The sequence below is a fragment of the Mobula hypostoma genome, chromosome 9 (genome assembly GCF_963921235.1).
Source record: "Mobula hypostoma chromosome 9, sMobHyp1.1, whole genome shotgun sequence".
Taxonomy (NCBI): domain Eukaryota; kingdom Metazoa; phylum Chordata; class Chondrichthyes; order Myliobatiformes; family Myliobatidae; genus Mobula; species Mobula hypostoma.
Window position 1 is genome coordinate 24,968,362 of NC_086105.1, and position 15,988 is coordinate 24,984,349.

The 15,988-nt window shown below is 40.5% G+C and overlaps 1 protein-coding gene across 6 annotated transcripts in view; it reads left to right on the forward strand.

The window, feature by feature from the left end:
* The window catches only part of immp2l (inner mitochondrial membrane peptidase subunit 2), a 561,843-nt gene that overhangs the window by 428,805 nt on the left and 117,050 nt on the right, over positions 1 to 15,988 (forward strand). For 5 of the 6 annotated variants that reach the window (XM_063057903.1, XM_063057902.1, XM_063057899.1 and 2 more), the window contains exon 5: positions 5,694 to 5,796. The exons of the other annotated variant lie outside the window; for it this stretch is intronic. In XM_063057903.1, coding sequence (XP_062913973.1) covers positions 5,694 to 5,796 — 103 coding nt within the window. The remainder of the gene's footprint in view (positions 1 to 5,693; positions 5,797 to 15,988) is intronic. 6 annotated transcript variants of the gene reach the window in all.

Sequence of the window (15,988 nt, forward strand, 5' to 3'; positions counted from 1 at the left end):
ATGGAAATGTTCTACAGAAAAGATCTGTGGACTAAAACTGATATTTGTAGAATACCTATCAGGAAAGTGTTTAGTTACCCAAGGGTGCTGGAAAATCAGAAGGCAATCCTACTCCAAATGGGCAATGTGTGGAGCTAGGAGCAAATAGTGACCAATTCCATTTAAGCACCTTTGGACCCAGTCATCATGCAATGACTGCTGGCTGGTGCCTCAGCTTCCATTACTATCGGGGGCAGGAGGATGGTATCTCAGGAGAAAATGACAGCAGCAGCCAGATCAGTGGAGCCATGACCAGCTCTGTTGTAAAGCAAGGTAAGCCAAACACATGGCCAGCAATAGTGGTAGGGGACTTTCACCAGTGGCACAGATGGATGTTTCTGTTGCAGTGAACAAGACTCCAGGATGGTACGTTGCCTCCCTGATGCCAGGGTAAATGATATCTCTGGGTGGCACAGAACTTCTTAAAAGTCTGTGTGAATGGCCAGAGTCTGTCCTCTAAATTAGTATTAATGACATAAGAGAGATGAGGTCCTACAAAGAGAATTAAGGGAGTTAGGCAGACAGTTTAAAAGAAACAGGACATGTAGAATTGCAGTCTTGGGATTATTCCCTGTGCTACATGATTGTGAAACAAAAAAATAGGAAGATAGTACAAGCAGGAAGAAATAAGAAAATAGGCTTCAGGTGCATGTATTGGGCTCCCTTCCAGGGCAGGTGGTACCTGTTCAAGTGAGATGCTTTTCAAGTGCTACTTCGGAGGATTGCTATGGACAGGACTGGTCCAGAGATTTAATGTCTAAATTGGGGCATGGTGAATTTTGATGGTACTAGACAGGAAATTGATTGGAGGTGCAAAGGGAAATCCGGCAAGTTGGAGGCATTTAAAAGTGAGATTTGGACGTCTTGCAAGTGGGCCTTTTAAAAGTAATATAAGGAGTGCTTGAAGTCTACATGTTTCTGTTAAAGTGAAGAATAAGGCTGACAGGAATACTGAACCGTGAATGGCAGGCGGTATTAAGTCCTTGGCCAGGAAATAGGAGGTGTGGATCAGGTGCAGGCAGCTGGGGCCAAGTGAACTCCTGGAGGAGTACAGGGGATGCAGCGGTATTCTCAAGAAGTAATGGCCACAAGAACTCCATGTTTACCAGCAACAGAGTTTAGAAGAGAGAATCCAACCCTAACTTCAATCATGCCACTTCTTGGAAACTATCATATGTTCTCAAAATACTTCACTTCTCTTCAAACCAAGTCTCCTTCAAATCAATGATAATTCCATAGCCTCTATTTTCACAGAGTGTGCGATTCTAGGTCTCCATGGTCAGAGTAATTACTCCCATGGTTCCATTCTAGTAGCAGTATAGGGGTCAGCTGGTATGCACCAACTCCATTTGTTGACTGGATGAATCTGCTGTATATCCAGTGATAACCATACTGGCAAGATGGATTTATCAGCTCCATAATACAGGCTGTTGAATAAAACAGAACCTATTAGAACCATTACATTCAGCCAAAAGTTCAGTTCTCCCTAGATACGATGATATCCTGCTTTAACCACTTTCTGAAGGACAATTACAGAGAGGCAATAAATGCTGGTCTTGCAAGTAATGTCCACATCACATATATGGAAAGAGATAAAAATGAGGACCATTTTTCTTTCATGAATTTATGTTTTAAATTGAAGACGAGCATGGGGATTGGATTTTGCTTGATGCATGTTGCTTGCTATGGTACATTGCTAGCAAATGGCCCTTAGGCACATTATATGGTCACTTTGATACTCTGAATCATTTATCATTTTAAAAATTATCTGCCTGATATTTGTGCGCAGACTTTCACGCCTTCAGCAAAGATACCTCAGAAAATGAAAGCTGTGCTTTTTATCACTTTTTGAAATCCTCTAGTCAGGCATCTATTTCATCATTGTTCATGAAGTTGGGTTTAACAGGTTAGTACTAATGTTCATATATTTAAAAGAAGTAATTTGATGTTGCTATTTTGCGGATCTTCAATGCTGTACTTTTCTCACATCCCTTTCCTGATAGAAAGGCAGTCAATCCATATAATTTGAGTTAAATGAGAATTGATAAATATATTATTCGAGCAGAGTAATGTAAGCATGTTAAGAAAATGAAGTTGAATGGTCATTAGGTGAATTGAGAATGCATGGATTCAAGTTCAACCATGAGCTCACCTTTGACCGGATTTCTTTAAGAGACACGAATTGTTAAGAGCCTCAATGAGGCTGAAGAGGGTAGTTAACCATGAGCTATATTCCAAAAGTTTTTTAGAATTCTCTTAAACAGATCATCAGGAATTACTGATGGTATACTAAGGGCAAAAGTATTTGCTTCACTGTCATTACCCTAATTACAATGATTTGGTTTTGGATTAAAGACTTGTTCTATCATTTAGACCTTAGAATCAATGTTCTGAAATACATGAGTGAAATTCTATGCTACGACTTTTTAAGACTACTATCTCATCCACCTCAACAGTCTGGTGTTGGGCATACAGCATCTGAATGGCTAAAAGCTTCACATTCTGCATTGATTTTCCCATGAATAGTAAGATGAAAACCTTTTCATAAGATCTTCGGGTGAAGTTACAGAGAAAGGTTGAACAAGTTGGGTCTCTATTCTTTGGAACGTAGAAGGTTGAGGGGGGACTTAATAGAAGTATTTAAGATTATGAGAGGGATAGATAGAGTTGACGTGGATAGGTTTTTTCCATTGAGAGTGGGGGAGATTCAAACAAGAGGACATGAGTTGAGAGTTAAAGGGCAAAAGTTTCGGGGTAACATGAAGGAGAACTTCTTTACTCAGAGAGTGGTAGCTGTGTGGAACGAGCTTCCAGCAGAAGTGGTTGAGGCAGGTTCGATGTTATTGTTTAAAGTTAAACTGGACAGCTATATGGACAGGAAAGGAATGGAGGGTTATGGGCTGAGTGCAGGTTGGTGGGACTAGGTGAGAGTAAGAGTTCGGCATGGACTAGAAGGACCGAGATGGCCTGTTTCCGTGCTGTAACTGCTAAATGGTTATATGGTTATATAAGTGTTTATTTCCCTGAGAATACATACATTGTATTTACATACACTAACCTACACATCTCTGGGGAGAATTTATGCAGATACCAGCAGGATAATTGCTATAAACAAGAGAAAAGCTGCAGATCTGGAAATCCAGGCAACACACACAAATACTAGATGAAGGGTCTCGGCCTGAAATTTCGATTGTACTCTTTTCCATAGATGCTGCCTGGTCTGCTGAGTTCCTCCAGCATTTTGAGTGTGTTAGTTGCTATAAAATTCAGTTTAATCTGCATAAACACAACAATGAAGAGAATTAGGGTTTTGCTGGGAGTTTTTCATTAGGTTGTTATCACCAAGGAACTTGTTTTTGATGTTGGTTATCGACTTTAAACTCAGATTTTACAGTTATAGTAAGATAACTAATTATATTTTCCTGATCCTACTAATCAAATTTTAATAGAATTTATTTCTATGTATTGGTGAAACTAATACACCACAAAAATTCAGGTGCCTTTTGCTATAGCTTAAGAAAGCCTACAGTATTTAGGCCCTAGTTAAACTTGTCTGGCTTTGTTGAATAGGCTGGATTAATTTCGTTCCTAACACCAGGAGCTCTATTCTGATATCTGTCATGAGAAAAGATTGCCAGGTAGGCAAAAGAGTTAAGGCTGTTTTCAAAATCTCCTTTGAAAAGAATGCAGCATTCCCATCGACTCTCAGAAATTCCTGGCCTTAGAATGCTCAGAGTGGAAAGAAGTATTTTGGCAAGTATGGTGAACCTGTACATCATCGAGCTCTGTGTAAACAACAGAAGGAGAACTCATCACAAACCATCCACCTGCCTGGCCCATTGAGCACCAGCTGCCCCATCTGGGATTCATGCATTGTTCTTGTATGTCACCACAGAAAACTGTCCCACAAACTGGGATGGAAACAAAACATCCTCAATCCAATGGGATTGCTGGAATGAAGAAGAAAGATGAATCAGCTGGGATCTTAAATCCGCATCTGAAATGCTAGTTGCTCTGTTAGATTATCCATCCCCATCTAAAATAAAAGCAATAATTCAATTTATATATTGATTTGTTTGTTTGTTTATTTATTTAGAGATAACAGTTCGGAACAGGCCCAACAAGCCACACTGCCCAGCCGCCCACCTATTTTGCCTAACACAGGACAATTTACAATGACGAATTAACTTACTAACCATTATGGTTTTGGAATATGGGAGGAAACTAGAGCACCTGGAGGAAAGCCACATGCCCTCAGGAAGGCTCTACAAACTTCTTACAGACAGTGTCGAAATTCTGATGTCCTGAGCTGTAATAGCGTTGCACTACCATAGTGACCCAATTGCTTAGATGTAATCAATCGTCATATTACTGGTTTCTGTTACACGGAATCTATAGTGATTTTTCAACCGAATAAGAGCTGATTTGATGAGTAAATTGGACTGGATGAAATGATCTCCATCTTCTAGGACAGGTTGGATGATTCTCAGTACTCTCGGAACCTTTGATAGGCTTTGGCTCCTGAGCATCATTTAAAAAAAACATTAATTCCAGTTGATAAGTGGTCATTTGTCTTGTTATCTGAACATCAACATGATTCTTAAAGGGGCAGACGTAGGCAGCATTCATTTGCCCATCATCTTAAATGGGTAGTGATGTCATCAAAATAATAACATAATGTTTAGTTTACTAATTAAACATTTAAATTGATTAACTCCTGGCTGAGGGGATAAAAAATCAGGCATGTGTTGAATCATTATAAGCACAAATTCATTTAGACGAATAATACTTTACAGGTGAGAAATGCTTAACTAAGAACAAGATTCAGGCTGATCATTCAGTTCATAAAATGCAAAATCAGTGCTCTATAACTGAAATGAACACAAGATGAATTCCAAAGCAATTTTATAAAAACATGAAATGAGAGAATCTCTTGTATTTTATCAGCAAATGTATAATAATGTTCTGCTGCACCAATTAGTATTCTGATGTGAAAATTGATCTGCTTTTCTCTAAAGCTGCAAAATCTAATTGCTGTCAAGAAAGCACTGAGTGAGGTCAGAATTTTAAAGTCATAGAATCACACAACAAAGAAATATTCCCTAAGGCCCACAATATCCAAGCCAATCACCAGGTACCTGTATCTCATATTAGTCTCATTTACCAGCACTTGGTCCATATCTTTCTATGTCTTAGTGATTCAAGTGTCCATCCATATACTACTTAAATGCTGTGGGAGTAATGTCTTCATCAGCACACAGGCATGATACTGCTAGTCTAAGCCCTTGCTTTTGTTTCTTTTATTATTGTGAATGAATACCTCTGTTAAAGAAAATCTGGTACATGTGCTATGTTTAATTGTTTTAGTCTTGTTAAGTTCTTTGAGTTTGCCTTCATTTTTATAAACTTATCAGTGTGACACAAATTTGTAGAGGAGATGTTAACAAATGGATGCATAATAGATGTGGTTTAATTAAATCAAGCAAATTTGATTTTTATTACTTTTTGATGTCTGAAATGATTTAGTGATTGAGCAATAATATTTTAACAGAACACTGATACGTTTTCCTGATCTGAACTACAAACATCCTGTTATTGTGCTTTAAAAATATGTAGTGACTGAAGAATAGCATTTTATTCATTATATTTTATAGAACTATGGGATACAGGAACAGATACATCAAAATTCCCAGTGGGCACTTGTGGATTGAAGGAGATCATTATGGCCATAGCTTTGACAGTAATGTTTTTGGACCTGTAAGTCTATCTTCTTTCCCCCTTCTCTTTGTCTGGTATGGTACATGCAAATATCAAAGTTATTAAGCAACAAGAAGTAATTTTGCAAATTCAATTTATTTTCTCAGATAATGCATACATACTTCAAACTCTGTGTTTTAATGGGCATGGAATTATGATGAAATTATGTACTGTATTTTCATTTGACTCTTTAATGTGTTTCTGTGAAGTGTGAAAAGATATTACAGAAATCATCAAACAAGTAAGGGTACTCCACTAGTAATGCTTAATTCCTAAAACACTAATAATTACATAAACAAATTGAGTATTAGGAAATTTACACTGGAGAAAAACACATTGATCTGCAAATTTCTTGCAGTTTATGTTTATCAGGGAATTATTCAAGAATCGAGGATCAGCACGATTCTGTGATTTTCTCAATAGAATAATCAGGAAAGCATAACCTGCCTTTTAAAAAATATGTGCTAAATATTAGTAAAAGCTGTTGTCTAGCAATTTATCATTAATTTTATACAACATGGATTCTTGAATACTCACAGAAGTGTCCTAATTCACTTATTTTTTTGGCTTACCTACTTCAAGTTTGTTTGTAAGAGATTTGCCACATTTTAGTCCTTAGATTGTATTTAATTCTCCAAACAGGTTTTGGGAAATTATCATTAAAATCTCTACTTTTTCCTCCAGACTTGGATCTATGATTCTTCCAATTAGATATATGTGGTATGTTGCGTTGTTTCCTATCATTAACATGTGCTGGATAGTTAAAGGAAAATTATAACTTTAATACTTACCATATACAGAGTCACATGCAATATTGTACTGGTAAAAACAACTACCAGGAAGTCACATGCAAAGGTTTCTTTTTGCATGTCAGCTTTCTGATAAGTCAGGTGTTGAGCTGGACTGTTCAGTCTTGTTGTTGTCTAGCACAAAGATGGGTTTTTATCTGCACAGCTACTCCTTACTAAAATTGTTATTAGTTTGCACTTCTATGGCATCAGATGGCTCCATCTGTTAGTTAGATCAAATGCTGCCAAAATGCTTAATCATGCCTTTGTTGCCAGAAGACTTGACTATTCCAACATTCTCCTGGCTGCCCTCTCATCTTCTATCTTGCCTAAACCCATACTCATTCAAACCTCTGCCTGCATTTAAACTCATTTTAAGTGTTCGGAGCAGGTAGTGGAATGTGAGGTAGCAGAGTGATAGGGCTTTGGCTCAACGGGCTTAGGCGGTAACGAGGCGAGGTAGGTTTACCTGTGTTAATTGCGGAAAGGAAGTAGTATGTGTGTGAGGCCGGTTTTCTGTGCTCGGTGTCAGATGTGGGAGGTCCTGGAGTCTCCCACCCTCCCGGATGACCATATCTGCACCCGGTGTGTCGAGCTGCAGCTCCTGAGGGACCGCGTTAGGGAACTGGAGATGCAGCTCGATGACCTTCGTCTGGTCAGGGAGAGCGAGGAGGTGATAGAAAGGAGTTATAGGCAGGTGGTCACACCGGGGCCATGAGAGACAGACAAGTGGGTAACATTCAGGAGAGGAAAGGGGAAGAGTCAAGTACTAGAGAGTACCCCTGTGGCTGTACTCCTTGAGTACTGTTGCTGGGGGGGGGGGGGGGGAACAGCCTACCTGGGGGAGGCAACAGTGGCCATGCCTCTGGCACAGAGTCCAGCCCTGTGGCTCAGAAGGGTAGGGAAAGGAAGAGGAAGGCAGTAGTGATAGGGGACTCTATAGTTAGGGGGTCAGACAGGTGATTCTGTGGACACAGCAAATAAAACTTGGATGTTAGTTTGCCTCCCAGGTGCCAGGGTCTGGGATGTTTCAGATCGCGTCCAAGATATCCTGCAGTGGCAGGGAGAACAGCCAGAGGCCGTGGTACATATTGATACCAATGACATAGGTAGGAAAAGGGAAGGTGTCCTGAAAAAAGAATACAGGGAGTTAGGAAGGAAGTTGAGAAGCAGGACTGCAAAGGGAGTAATCTCGGGATTACTGCCTGTGCCACGTGACAGTGGGAATAGGAATAGAATGAGGTAGAGGATAAATGCGTGGCTGAGGGATTGGAACGGGGGCAGGGATTCAGATTTCTGGATCATTAGGACCTCTTTTGGGGCACCTGTACAAGAAGGACGGGTTGCACTTGAATCCCAGGGGGACCAATATCCTGGCGGGGAAGTTTGCTAAAGCTACTGGGGAGAGTTTAAACTAGAATAGTTGGGGGGTGGGAACCGAACTGAAGAGACTAGGGAAGAGGCGGTTGGCTCACAAATAGTGAAAGCTTGGAGACAGTGTGTGAGGGAGGATAGGCAGGTGATAGAGAAGGGATGCGCTCAGATGGGCGGTTTGAGATGTGTCTATTTTAACGCAAGGAGTATTGTGAACAAAGCGGATGAGCTTAGAGCAAGGATCAGTACTTGGAGCTATGATGTGGTGCCATTACAGAGACTTGGATGGCTCAAGGACAGGAATGGTTACTTCAAGTGCCGGGTTTTAGTTGTTTCAGAAAGGACAGGGAGGGAGGCAAAAGAGGTGGGGCATGGTACTGTTGATCAAAGAGAGTGTCACGGCTGCAGAAAAGGTGGACATCATGGAGGGATTATCTGCTGTGGGTAGACACCTCTGTGGGTGGAGGTTAGGAACAGGAAGGGGTCAGTAACTTTACTGGGTGTTTTTTATAGTCCACCCAATAGTAACAGGGATATCGAGGAGCAGATAGGGAAACAGATCCTGGAGTATGTAATAATAACAGAGTTGTCGTGATGGGAGGTTTTAATTTCCCAAATATTGATTGGCATCTCCCTAGAGCAAGGGGTTTAGATGGGGTGGAGTTTGTTAGGTGTGTTCAGGAAGGTTTCTTGACACAACTTGTAGATAAGCCTACAAGAGGAGAGACTATACTTGATTTGGTATTGGGAAATGAACCTGGTCAGGTGTCAGATCTCTCAGTGGGAGAGCATTTTGGAGATATTGATCATAATTCTACCTCCTTTACAATAGCATTGGAGAGAGATGGGAACAGACAAGTTAGAAAAGCATTTAATTGGAGTAAGGGGAATTATGAGGCTATCAGTCAGGAAATTGGAAGCTTAAATTTGGAACAGATGCTCTCAGGGAAAAGTACGGAAGAAATGTGGCAAATGTTCAGGGGATAGTTGTGTGGAGTTCTGCATAGGTATGTTCCAATGAGACAGGGAAATTATGGTAGGGTACAGGAACCGTGGTGTACAAAGGCTGTAATAAATCTAGTCAAGAAGAAAAGAAAAGCTTACGAAAGGTTCAGAGAACACACATCAAAGTTGCTGGTGAACGCAGCAGGCCAAGCAGCATCTGTAGGAAGAGGTGCAGTCGACGTTTCAGGCCGAGACCCTTCGTCAGGACTAACTGAAGGAAGAGTGAGTAAGGGATTTGAAAGTTGGAGGGGGAGGGGGAGATCCAAAATGATAGGAGAAGACAGGAGGGGGAGGGATAGAGCCGAGAGCTGGACAGGTGATAGGCAAAAGGGGATACGAGAGGATCATGGGACAGGAGGTCCGGGAAGAAAGACAAGGGGGGAGGTGACCCAGAGGATGGGCAAGAGGTATATTCAGAGGGAGAGAGGGAGAAAAAGGAGTACCCCATCTGTTACTCATTTTTATGTCCCCCTCGTACCCCATCTATTACTCATTTTTATGTCCCCCTCGTACCCCATCTGTTACTCATTTTTATGCACACATTCTTTCTCTCACTCTCCTTTTTCTCCCTCTGTCCCTCTGAATATACCTCTTGCCCATCCTCTGGGTCACCCCCCCCCCCGTCTTTCTTCCCGGACCTCCTGTCCCATGATCCTGTCGTATCCGCTTTTGCCTATCACCTGTCCAGCTCTCGGCTCTATCCCTCCCCCTCCTGTCTTCTATCATTTTGGATCTCCCCCTCCCCCTCCAACTTTCAAATCCCTTACTCACTCTTCCTTCAGTTAGTCCTGACGAAGGGTCTCGGCCTGAAACGTCGACTGCAACTCTTCCTACAGATGCTGCTTGGCCTGCTGCTTTCACCAGCAACTTTGATGTATGTTGCTTGAATTTCCAGCATCTGCAGAATTCCTGTTGAAAGGTTCAGAGAGCTAGGCAATCTAGAAGATTATAAAGCTAACAGGAAGGAGCTTGAAAAGGAAATTAGGAGAGCCAGAAGGGGCCATGAGAAGGCCTTGGCGGGCAGGATTAGGGAAAACCCCAAGGCATTCTACAAGTAAAGAGCAAGAGGATAAGATGTGAAAGAGTAGGACCTATCAAGTGTGACAGTGGGGAAAGTGTGTATGGAACCAGAGGAAATAGCAGAGGTTCTTAATGAATACTTTACTTCAGTATTCACTATAGAAAAGGATCTTGGTGATTGTAGTGCTGACTTGCAGCAGACTGAAAAGCTTGATCATGTAGATATTAAGAAAGAGGATGTGCTGGAGCTTTTGGAAAACATCAAGTTGGATACGTCGCCAGGACCAGATGAGATGTACCCCAGGCTACTGTGGGAGGCAAGGGAGGAGATTGCTGAGCCTCTGGCAACGATCTTTGAATCATCATTAGGGACGGGAGAGGTTCCGGAGGATTGGAGGGTTGCGGATGTTGTTCCTTTATTCAAGAAAGGGAGTTGAGATAGCCCAGGAAATTATAGACCAATTGGTCTTACTTCAGTGGTTGGTAAGGTGATGAAAAAAATCCTGAGAGGCGGGATTTATGAACATTTGGAGGGGTATAATATGATTAGGAATAGTCAGCATGGCTTTGTCAAGGGCAGGTTGTGCCTTACGAGCCTGATTGAATTTTTTGAGGATATGACTAAACACATTGATGAAGGAAGAGCAGTAAACGTAGTGTATATGGATTTCAGCAAGGCATTTGATTTTATCAAATAAGGTACCCGCATGCAAGGCTTATTGAGAAAGTAAGGAGGCATGGGAGCAAAGGGGACATTGCTTTGTGGATCCAGAACTGGCTTAGCCACAGAAGGCAAAGAGTGGTTGTAGACGAGTCATATTCTGCATGGAGGTCGGTGACCAGTGGTGTGCCTCAGTGATCTGTTCTGGGACCCTTACTCTTCGTGATTTTTATAAATGACCTGGATGAGGAAGTGGAGGGATGGGTTATTAAGTTTGCTAATGACACAAAGGTTGGAGGTGTTGTGGATAGTGTGGAGGGCTGTCAGAGGTTACAGCAGGACATTGATAAGATGCAAAAGTGGGCTGAGAAGTGGCAGATGGAGTTCAACCCAGGTAAGTGTGAAGTGGTTCATTTTGGTAGGTCAAATATGATGGCAGAATATAGTATTAATGGTAAGGCTCTTGGCTGCACACACAAGTGTAAGCATGAAAGAATGTTATTAGTGTTGATCTAGAACTCACCTTGATATGTGGTAAGATCAGAAATTATTTAGAAGGATTACTCTATAGTTCAAAGTTCAAAGTAAATTTGTTATCAAAGTACATACAGTATATGTCACCATATTCAACCATTCCTCACTGACGCCTCTTGCCAGATACTTTCACTCAGTGCCCTAGTGTGTCTCGTTACCTCATACACTCCGTTTCCCCGCAGTATGCAGGATATCCCTCCTGTTTGTTACCTACAGTAGCAGGACGACAGAGTCCCTTTGAGTGAATCACTGTGCTTTCTTCATCTCCCTAGCATCCTCCCTGCTGATCATGGTAGTTATTGTATGTATTGTTAGTTACTGACTACTGTGAAGGTTGTGTCTTTGTGGGCTGATGCTCTTCTATTATTGTTGAGCTATGAAGTGACAACAGGTGTATGTTAGAGAGCTGTGCAACACAAGTTTCATACCAAGCAAATGTTGATTCATACATCCCTCTGGCCAATTTCAGGATTTTTGCATGGACTTACACAATGATAGCACTAAATGCCACAGCGGTATAGTCCAACAAATAAAGGAATGAAGTACAATTTTCAAGCTTTCATTTGTAATAGTGGCAACATCAGACAACTGATGTTCTAGTAACATTGCATCAAGACCACAGATAATGTACATATACTTGTCAAAGTTCATTCTGTTAAAGCTAATTTGACATTATGTTTAAGGCCAAATCATGCTCAAGTCTGACAGAGAATATAAACATCACTTGTACTGTATATCATTATTTGAGCGCCTCAAGTTTAATTTCACTATGGTATTGCAGTTTCACTCCTTCTTGCCGTAATGCAGCTGTCACACCTCATCTAACTGATTTGCCTTCCATGCTCACAGTGATTGCTAGTATCTGCTGGGCTACTTCCCAGCTCCTTCTCCTGAACGTTGTGGAGTCCATGAACACAGGACACAGGATTTGTTCCGACATTCATGCCTATAATTTAATTGCATAACTATCACAGCACTTCCTGACAGGGATTGTTCTAAATGAGGTACAATTTCCCAACATACCAATATTTGCAAAACCGAAGTCAGTTTGTCAGACAATAGTAGGTTGCAACTTTTAAAAACTTTTATAAAGCACGTTATATCAGGACTGTGGATGAAGAAATGTCAGGTTAACATTTCATATCTCACTAGATGGAGTCACAGATTAAAAACACGAGTCTCCCATCTTGTCTCCAGATTAAAAACACCGGCCTCCCACCATGTCTGCACCTGTGCCTCCTTGACCTACTGAACCTTTTTATTGCAGAAACTCTTTGCAAGAAGCTTCATTCTAATTAATTCCATTCTGTTGTTGCAAGGTCAATGTGAATTGATGGTACACAACCTCAGTGTTCAGCTCCACCCTAATCTGAGCATTAAATTCTACATCCATCCCACAACCAGAACTGATTGCTTCATATTCTGTGGTGTTAACCACTATTCCTGTCTATTACCACATGCATCCAAACCCTAAATCATTTTTTATTCACCTTATTTTTTAATTTCCCCCACACTCTCCACAAAACCACATTTATATCCTATCTTTCTCTTATCTACTAGCTTCTTAAATCCTGCACAGCTATCACCCTTCATCTCCTCAACAGATTTAGTATTTCCAGACAGACCAGATAAACCTACCAACTGTCCCCTGGCTCTATCACCTCTGGTCCTTTGATGGTCTTCAAAATAAGCAGAATAACAATCCCCTACCACACAGATGGGATCTGCTTTCACAATTAAATTTTACATTAAATATTTTTGGCTTACAATATAGTTCATGCATTGACATTGAGATCAAAGTCTTCTCTCAAGGTTCAAGTTTGAGCTCTTACTAAACTTTAGGCAACTTGTAAATGGTTTGCTGTAAGTTCATAGAGTGACATTGGCTGAATCCAGTCAGTGTGTAATATTTGTTCTATCTGAAAATCTTTAATAATTATTTACATTAGGTTCTCATGAGTTCTCTTGTAATCATTTTCACATTTTTTGTACCAGAAATTTGAATTACCTTCATTCATTTCTCCAGTCGCCAAATAAAGATTATTGAAATCTCTGTGCAGGTCTGAGTGGAATGCTTGATTTTATTTAAACTGAAACCAAGACTCATAGGAAATCCCAGAAGTTCCTCTGTCAAGTAAAGAGGGATATAGAGAACTCAGTGATGAAGTAGTGAAGTGAAATGGACAGACATTAAGCCCTGACGGGGCTCTCATTGACATTTCTTACTGAGCGTTTTAAATAATGGATAGTACGGGCAACAGAGAAGAACTATTACATCTGTGCTGATCATTCTCACAGGAGAGCTCGATGCATGTTCAGTTACTTCCATGGAATTCCAATGATATCAGGCTAAATAAAAACATTTCCTGAGCCATTATATATAGAACAAAATCTTTGAGAAATGTCACCCTTCAGAAAAAAAGATGTAGGATGTTTTAACTTCTAGTTGAGAGGCAGATCTTAAGATGATATAATTCTTACATTGTGTTCAAATTAGATTATACTCTATTTATTATTGTTTACAAGATTTGCATCTTTCAATCAATAAGATAATCATATTTACTTTTAAGACCATGAAAGAAGTTGGATACCTATTGTGTTAATGATATTCCATCTATATTTGTTTAATTATCAATGTTACAAATGCAAGCTTGGCTGATGACAAGCGTAAGAGTTTTTGCACAATGTGTTCTTGGCAGCTTTTTAATTTTAATTGGTAGTGGTAGCAATTAGTGTCACTTAATCTACAGCAGATCACATTGAAGCCAGCATGACAAAATAGAACTACTCAATTTAAAAGATTCCTCAAATGAGACAATATAATAAATTGTTAATTTTACATGGAATTTTCTGGAAATGGGCATATCAGTCAGCTTGAAGGGCAAAGAGCAATTATGTTAAGTAAGCATATTTTGTTTCATGCTTTCGTTTCTGCTGATTATATTCAACTTAAAGTTAATTTTACAATATATAGAGTATTGCTGATGTTACCAGATATACCTATTCCACAAAAAGAAATGAAAATATCAAGTTTTCTTGCCAGTTTGATGTACTCAAAGTATGTAGATCCTAGTATGTAAATTCAGAGAGCAATCAGTCAAGAAATGATAGCAGGGAAGGTGGTCATGTATGTGATGCTTGAATTATGTTTACATATATTCAACTAAAACTAGTTTATTAAATTTATCACTTGGATTACATATAAATTAGTTAGGATAAAAGTCAAGCTGTTGAGCAGTCAAAATTAATTGTAAATGTTTTAAGTTTTAATTCATCTGTAAAGCAATGATATAAGATCAAACATTTGAATGGCCTGGAGGAAAAGGGGGGGGGGGAGGAGTGTGCAGGTAAGGTAGGGATGGAGAGAGATATGCAGAAAGGGCAGGGTAGAGAGAAGAGGAGGAGAGTGAGGGTGCAGGGAAAGGGGGGGTTTGGAGTATCAGGGTGGAGGGAGTGAATCTGGCAGTGAGAATCAGTAGGAGGTGTTTGGTGAGGAGAAGCCATTGTCTGTGGCAACATGTAAGGTTCTGGTGCAGGATCTCAACCCAAATCACCGATAGTTCCTTTCCCCCCATAAATGCTGTTCAACCATCTGAGTTCCTCTACCAGTTTGTTTTTTTTTGCTCCAGATTCCAGCATCTGCAGTATCTTATGTTCCCGTTAGTCATAGCTTATCAACCGAGGAAGATCTGTTTTGAAAAATGCAAATGTCAATCATACCTACCAACTTTCAGTTTTGTCACTATCGTTGAGGCTACCTGAGAAAGTGAAGAAACACTGCAGAAAGGAAAATAATGAATAATAAGACTTGTGATCCATAACTCCATATGTTCTCATTGGAATAAATTGTGCAAAGAATAGTGAGAATTCCATAAATTATTTAAAGTGATAAAGATCTGTATTGTCGCAAACACGAGGAAATATGCAGATGCTGGAAATTCAAGCAACACGTATCAAGGTTGCTGGTGAATGCAGCAGGCCAGGCAGCATCTCTAGGAAGAGGTACAGTCGACATTTCGGGCCGAGACCCTTCGTCAAGATCTATATTGTATAAAATTTAGAGGTAATGAGGTCAAAGTTCAAAGTACATTTCTTATCTAAGTATGTATACTATATACAACTTTGAGATTCGCCTTCTAACCGGCAACTATAAAGCAAAGAAAACCAATAGAACCCATTAAAAAACAACACACACAACAAAGATTGTCAAATACCCAATATCCAAAAAAAAACAAATCATGCAAACAATGAAAAGTAATCAAAAAAACACAGAACATGAATCGATCCGCAGAGTTCACGAAAGTGAGTCCACAGTCATGAAGCCAGTTCATTGCTGTGGCCAGTCTAGGAGCCCATTGGTTGCAGGCCACAGCCACAGAGTTAGTTCAGCACAGAGGTGAGTAAAGCTTGCAGAGCAGTGAGCTGAACACTGGCCTGTTCCTCGCCCTCCCCCCCCCCGACCTTTTCAATCTGGCCTGGTGTTTAAATCGTCCAAACATCAGCTCATTCCTCACTCTTGGTCCAGGCCCTGTCCCTTTGATCATCTCCGAGTCCAATCTTCTATAGTTGTATCATGGAGAGCATTCTGACAGGCTGCATCACTGTCTGGTATGGAGGGGCTACTGCACAGGACCGAAAGAAACTGCAGAAGGTTGTAAATCTAGTCAGCTCCAAAGTACCCAGGACATCTTTAGGGAACGGTGTCTCAGAAAGGCAGCGTCCATTGTTAAAGACTTCCAGCACCCAGGGCATGCCCTTTTCTCACTGTTACCATTAGGTAGGAGATACAGAAGCCTCAAGCCACATACTC